At 46.6% G+C, this 7,251-nt stretch overlaps 1 protein-coding gene across 1 annotated transcript in view; it reads right to left on the bottom strand.

The window, feature by feature from the left end:
• Nucleotides 1–7,251, bottom strand: part of SGIP1 (SH3-domain GRB2-like (endophilin) interacting protein 1) — a 56,102-nt gene that overhangs the window by 28,381 nt on the left and 20,470 nt on the right. Inside the window, 5 exon segments of the mRNA XM_009320651.1 lie at nt 1,748–1,923; nt 2,844–2,898; nt 3,497–3,553; nt 4,778–4,855; nt 6,281–6,305. Coding sequence (XP_009318926.1) covers nt 1,748–1,923; nt 2,844–2,898; nt 3,497–3,553; nt 4,778–4,855; nt 6,281–6,305 — 391 coding nt within the window.

The raw sequence follows: 7,251 nt of genomic DNA, 5'->3' as shown, positions 1-7,251 counted from the left end.
TGGAGAAGAGGAGACACAGAATCATATCTAGCAAAATGCACGTGTGGGGTTTTGTTTTCCTGGAAAAGGCAAGGTGCAGAAGAACTGCTGACTGCATCAGCCTAATCCTTGTATACCGGTGCAAACCCATTCAAGTATTTCATCAGTAAGAATAATCAAGGAACTTTGGCCTGCTAGGAGCTGAGCATAACCATTCAATAATTTTTTAATAGATCTTTATTTATTGCTAGAGACAACGTTCCTTTATTGGGTTTTTTTTGGGCCAGATTCTCTGAAATCCCTACACCACAGGCTGCAGTATAGAATCAATGAGCAGCTACTCCCCACCTCTGCCGTAGCTGCGCGAGAGCCACCAGCGACACCCTGGGATGGGCAAGTGCCCTGCGGTGCCCAGAGCAGCAAAACCCTCTGGCAGAGGCCTGCTGCCAGCAAGGGATGCAGAAATAAAAGCCACAAGGGAAGGAGAATACACCAAATATAAATTTGGCCCCTTAAATAAATTCTTAGTGCTTTCTATCCCATTTTTAAAATGTTGCACTATTTCCTCTCTCCTCCCAAAATAATGTTGTCTCCTACGTTATATATGTATACACGTGTGTGCATTAAACTGCTGGGGCCATCACTTTGCAAAAACAAAATTAGCTCGGTTTTGCCATAAGAAATTCTGGGTTTTTTTTCTCCCTTGATCAAAGTTATCCACCTATTTGGCAAATAATTGCCAGTCTCCAAGACTTCCCCTACCCCCTTTTTTTTTTTTGCTTAATTTTGGTGGGTTTTTTTTTTTTTTGGTTTTGGTTTTTTTTTTTTCCCTTTTTTTTTTGTGCTTCCCAAAGCAGCTGACTCCAGTTTCTAACCCTTGAATGCTAACCGCCAGAAACTCCCTGGTCACAGTGCAAAAAAGCATCCACATTGCTAAAAGGGACCAAGCATCAGAGGGAAGCAGAGACATGCCAGAGGGACTCAGTATTTCCAAGGACAGTGACTTGACCCAGCAGCTTTCATTAAACTTGGTGACATTGTGTTGGTTTGGAAAGAAGAAATAAAACACAGTAATTTTATTTCATCTTTGCTTAGAGTTTGAGATTCATTCACACTTCAGATATAGGCTATTTATAAATCTTAGAAAGCTTGATCTGAAAAGACACTATAGCCCACACTAAAGCCCACTGAAAGACAAAAATCAAATCTTTGCATGGCTGAACAGATTGGGATGAGATAACAGAAATCTTGACAAGCCTTAGGAAAACTAGAGGGTGACAGTATTTATACTGGGAGGGACTAAGGAGAGACAACCTTTCCTTCCAGGAACCCCAGATTCATCCCCAGGGTGAGAAATGTCCCTTTAACATCCCATAGCAGTGGTGTGGAAAACCCCACAGATGGTTTCCCTGTCCTGGGAATCAGGGCAAGACCCATCCGATTTTTGTCCTGAATGATGACTACATTGAAAAATGAGAAAAAAGGGGAAAAACAAGGGAATAGTATATTCTGTTCTCCGTTGCCCTGTTTTATGAGCAGGAAAGGGAATTTTTAAGACATTTTGAACGGGAAATATCTCTGCGATACATCTGAGCTCTACCTGCAGTCACATTATTGGCTCCATACAGACTAGACCCTATAAATAAGGACACAAATGCAAACTTAACCATCAGCACCTAAGGAAGAGCCCCCTGCTTGCTCGGGATGAGCCCTGCAGAGCACCACTGCTTTTGCAACCAGGGAAGAGACGGAAACACCGAGGACTCACCACAGGGGACGGAGAAAGTGCAATGTTGCCTATTGACGCCTTCAGCTCATCCACCGTCGCTGCGCTCTTCAGGATGTCCTTAGCCTGCAAAGGCTTGATCTTAATGTTGAACTTCTTATGCGCCTCCTCTTCCTCTTCAGATTCACTGGAGGAATAGAAGTGCTTTCCTTTGGTAGGTAGAGCACAGTTAAGGAAGGTTTCTTTCTGCTGCCAGGGCAGAGTCTTGGCATTCAAAGGCTCAAGCCTCCCTGAAGAGTGGGAATTAGGTGTTCTTGAAATGCCTATCCCAAATGCCCCAGGGCAGGAGTAGTGTGCAGGGGCAAATCCTCCTGCTGTGATGTTTCACTGCTTTATCTGTGTGCGGGCAGAGGACATGGAAACTGGTGCTCGCAGCGATAAAGCTAGCCCTGGTTTAGCCCAGCAGTGATTTGCATCGGTGTCCAGGTTTCCTCCCCATCGGGACCATCGTGGCCCATCACCCACAGAGAGCCAGCATTTTTCAGTGGCAGCAGAGGAAGAAATTTTGCTTTTCCACTTACCCTCCTCCAGCTGCGAGGAGGAGGCTTAAAACCTGCTGCCAACCTACGAACTCTGCACGTGCATGGGCTCTGGCAATCAATGTCTCCTCACCCCTTCGCAGAGCGCATTATGGGAGCTGCAAATTGATCTTGGCTCATTTTGCTTTTACTGCCATGCAGACCATTTCCACCCAGAAACAGTACCGGCTGTGATGAAGCACCACACGGCCAGCACCCACATGCAGCCCCGCAGGTGCACCCACTGCAGATGAGATGGGACATCGGGGTCTCCATGGGGCACCCCACTCGGATGCTCCCTGCACTGCTCACACCTCCTCCTCATTTCATAGCAGTGGATGAAAGGCAATTAAAATCACCTTTTGCTCTACTGCCTCATGTAATTCCCTCTAGGAACCTATTTACGCTGTGGAGTGACAGCTCAAAAGGAAAATAAGAGGGAAAACAAACAATAATAATAATAATAATAAATAAATAAAAATAGTCAATGGCCTGCCTGTGAACCCCAGCTTGTCTTACAGTTTGTAAACCAAGAGGCAAAGCCAACAATAAAAGGATATAGCCTGGTTCCTCAGGTCGGATGCTGTACCCCTCCTCATCAAGCTCAGGTGAATTCTGAATAGGGCACATAAAACTCAAGAATTAGGAATGCTAATTCTGTTCCAGGAAAGCTGGAGCAGCTGTTTTCTCCTGCAGGAAGCGACATCCAGCAAAGCCCTGTGCAGCCCAAGCCCCCTGGTAGCCCTTGGGGCTGCACAGAGCAAACAGCACCAATGCTCTGGCACGGCACCCGCTGGGGCATTTAGCAGGGGCTGAGCACCCAGCCTTGCTGCAGATCAATTTCTGCAGTGCTTAATTTTCACAGGTAAGATTTTGCAACCCTCAATTTTTGCGGAAAATTTTTTTGCAATGCTTGGTTGCTACCCAGGGTTTTCTCCGCGTAACAGCGACATGCTGCAGGCCTGGGCAGCTCTCTCCTCACCTGCAGGGTGGGTGTTGGGCACCGGAGCCACCTGGTTTCTAGGCAGTTTTATGCTATTTAATTAACATGCAGATACAAAATACGTATCTGGACACAACTAACACTTGGACATCACCCAGAATGGACACGGCCACCCAGAAAGCCAAAATAGCAGCATGGGAGCGCAGCCCGAGTACCCCGTAGGGAGCCATGTGAGTGCTGGATGGAAGGGTGGGTCCTTGGGACACTTACGTATCTGTCCCAGTCGATCTCTGCATAAAATCCGTTTGGGGCTCCATTCGTTTTCTTCTGCAACACATTGGAAAACAAAATTTCCAAGTTTTAAACTAAGGAAATGAGAAGAACACAGAATGCCTTATATGTGTGCATCGACACGGCTGGGATGCCACTGGGTATCACAAGAGACGGGTGGACCCCACAGCTGCCTGTGCAGGCACTGCAGAGAGCTGCTCTGCACATGCACGTCAGTGATACACAACAGTATTTCCCACTTCTGGAAGGTCTTCCACACCAGAGAGCCAAAAGGCTTTTTTTTTTTTTTGAACATTCATTAGCTGAACATATAACATTTCTCAAGGAAGAGAAATGAAATGGCCATTTCTCCGTTTGCTGGGGTGTTCCAGCCCATAGGGAGAGCTGGCGGCAGCAGGGGCTCCCGATGCCCATCGAGCACAGGTAGCACCATTGTTTATTGGGAGATAAACACCTTCCCCAGAACACGCTGAAAGAAGGATTCGGTTTCTGTTACTCAGTAGCCAAACTGCCCGCAGAGCAAGCCAGGTGTCATTGCTTCACTGTGTGGTGAAGCTGGGTTGCAGCAGTGAGAGATGTCTGGGCTAACCCAGCTGGGATGCAGCGTTAGTGCACATCACAACACACCAACACACACACACACACAAGTTATTGCTGCTTCAGACCGAGGAGGGTCTGGTTTGGAAGGAGGCTTTGGGCATCTGTCACCTGCAGTTCCCTTTGCTGGTCTGTTCTGGGTATCCAAAAAACACCCAAACCTCCCACTGGCCACCGCAGCCAGCAAGCAGTGTTACAAGGCCAGCTCAGGGACTGAAGTTAGGCTGGGTTCTCAATTTTGGGCACCTCAATTAGGTAATCCAGTTCCCTTCAGCTGCCAGAGGTAGCACCCCCCCGCCCCAGCACCCTGCCAAGTGTCTAACGCAATGCATCATCCCAGGGCAGCAGCAGCAGCACGGGGGCTGGATCAGGCCACCAGCACCTCACCCTCCACATTTCACCCGACAGTCCTGACAGTGCTGCCCAAGAACGGAGCAGCCTGGTTAAAGGTACAAGGGTGAAAAATCAGACTCTGGATGCAGTTACGTGGGACTTCTACTTTTCCCCCAGTCCATTTGTATTTAACCCCATTTCTATTCAACTCATACATCCACCTGACTGAACCTAAATGGTATTTTCCTATATTCTGGATTTCAAAACAAAAATTACTCACTGTTTTTAACAACCCTTTCGCAGCTGTAAACCGAGCTCTGTTTTCCTTACCGAATTTTTTTTTCCTCCTTCACGCACACTCTCAGGTTTGCTATTGCAAGGTGGCTCATTGGGATGAGGGCTGGGCAGCTGGAAGGGATTGGGGTTTGGCAGAAAAAGGGTTAAAGTATCGGGTGGTTTGTTGGTTTTCTGGTTTTTTTAAACACACAAAAATAAGTTAAACGGAATTAGCAAGCACACTGCACAGTTTTATAAGAAAAGGAGGGCTCAGCTGTGGCTCCATTAGGAGTAAGCGTGGTTTTTACTGGGGGCAGGTAACGGGGCTCTATTCAGCAGTCAGAGGATTTGCCTCTTGGCCACTCCAGCAGCTGCAAATGTTATGGTGAGAACATGTTGTAGGAGGAAAAGTTATACGAAATGTTTTCACCCTCCAATTCCCCTGCCTCGAATACATTCAGCGGCTTCATTATACCCCCCCAAAAATTGCATTTCTGCATCCTTCAGCTTGCTGGAGCACTGGAGACCTCGTCCTGCCCTGCACCGAGCTTAAACAACAAGCCACCTGGAAAATCAAGAAATAGGAGCCTGATTGAGAGGGCACCCAAGCTCACCCAAGGTCCCTGAGCCCATGCCTGGCAAGAAAAGGCTGCCCACAGCACTTCTGCTGGTGGAGGCAGTGGCTCCAGGCTGATCCTTGCATTTTATTTATTTATTACTGCTGAATAGAGCCTTGGTTAAAGCGCTACCTGAGCTGCAGACTCTTTTTTTCAATTGCTATTTCTTAATAAGTGGCTTACGAACACAGGGCAAGCCCAAAGCCAAGGATCTTGGGTCAGATGTGGAAAAAAGTGATCTCTCTAAAGGAGCAATTTGGCACCCCAATTTTTGTATGGCTTTGTAAAATACACCCCAGTACCACTCTCCCTGCCGAGCCTCCCAAGGGTGTCTCATTTTTATTTTAAGGTGAGCTTCTAACATCTGAATTTGCTCAAGAAATAATGACCAGCACAGTCCCAGTCTGAACCCAACATACTTATTTGGAAACTTGAAATCAAACAGCTAAAGGAGACGTGGTCTGTCTGCTACCCAGATCTAGCAGGGGCATTTCTATCTAACACCATAAATAAAAGCAGCAATAATTCAAAAACAAGTATCTCCTTATTCTCACTTTAATATAGAAAATAAAAATAGGTATTGGAAACAGATGTTCTGGCAATCTTCCCTTAACTCATTATACAGCAAATCTGACCCAAGCCAATTAGTGGGAGTAGAAAGGAGGATGCGGAGCTGGGGGTTTTAGCAGGACACCTGGTCCCTTTGCCCACGGCACTCATCAGGTGTTTCTGTACCGTTATTTTCTTTATGTTAATTTTGTAGAAAACCTGGGATAGGTCATTATTTTAAACAGATAGCTTCTTACTGAAATTTATTTTCTATATTAAACAGAAAGGAAGAGACGGTTCACAAAATGCTGATGGTGGCTGATGGAGGAATTAGTATTTAAGGGGCCACAGCAGGAGAGGAAAGCAGGACTGGGGTCCGTGCAATACTTACAATGCCGTCCCTGTCTGGCGACCCTCTGCAAAGAACAGAAAGAAACGCAGCTGTGTTAGCTCCCAAACTGCACCATCGCCTGATTAACTTGTGGAAATAGTTTTCTTAATGAATCCACAGCAGTGATGGTTTTAAGTATGAAATTGTCAGCAAATCTGAATTACCTGTCACATGCTCGTGAAACCCGCACAACTCTCTCAGTACCGTTGCTCTCATGTTATCACATGACAAGTTTTATATTTACTAATAAATAAAGTGCTCCTGCCTATGATTGCACTCTCCCGGCTGAGGAGCTGGACTGGCTCCTCCTTGCACCCATCCCACGGCCACAGCCCTACCCTGGGTGTGCATCCTCTTGCAGAAGACAATAAAAATTACGCATAGAGTAATTCAGAGATTTTTCTTCTGCCAGAAGCACAATCACTTCTCTTTTGAATGGATTTGGAAATTGATGAGACTCCTCAGGGATCCTAATCCCCAACAGCTTATGGGATTTGGACCTCGGTCACAGCAAACGGAGTGGCAGGCTCAGCGACCGTATTTAAACACTGTCTAAGGATGCTAAGTTATTTAGTGAAAAGACAAATATGTTTATGAAAACCAGACTGGCTTCTCCACCTCCCACACGCTCCCGAGTTTTATGCGTTGCCAGAGATTTGTCTCAAATTAATGTCTGACTCAGGGCATCATCAAAAGCCTGCAGGGAGCTGCTGCCTGCCCGGCTCTGGTTTAACAGAGAATAATGCCTTCCACTGAACTTCTCCAATTCATTCACATCTGCCTCCCCTCTTATCACACATGTAATTTCTTTGCACAAATGTTTCTGAATTTTTTTTTTTTTAAGTAGATCCTCTCCGCTTCCATATTTCCCCTACATGCAGGGAATGTCACCTCCTGCTCATCTCCCCAAAGCCCAGCCAGAAACAGCTGGGGAGACCCTCAGCTGGTGGCGGGAAGGCGGGGGTAGACAC

This window comes from Pygoscelis adeliae, unplaced genomic scaffold (genome assembly GCF_000699105.1).
Source record: "Pygoscelis adeliae isolate BGI_AS28 unplaced genomic scaffold, ASM69910v1 Scaffold402, whole genome shotgun sequence".
NCBI classification, from domain to species: Eukaryota; Metazoa; Chordata; class Aves; order Sphenisciformes; family Spheniscidae; genus Pygoscelis; species Pygoscelis adeliae.
This window is presented reverse-complemented; position numbering and strand designations above follow the sequence as displayed.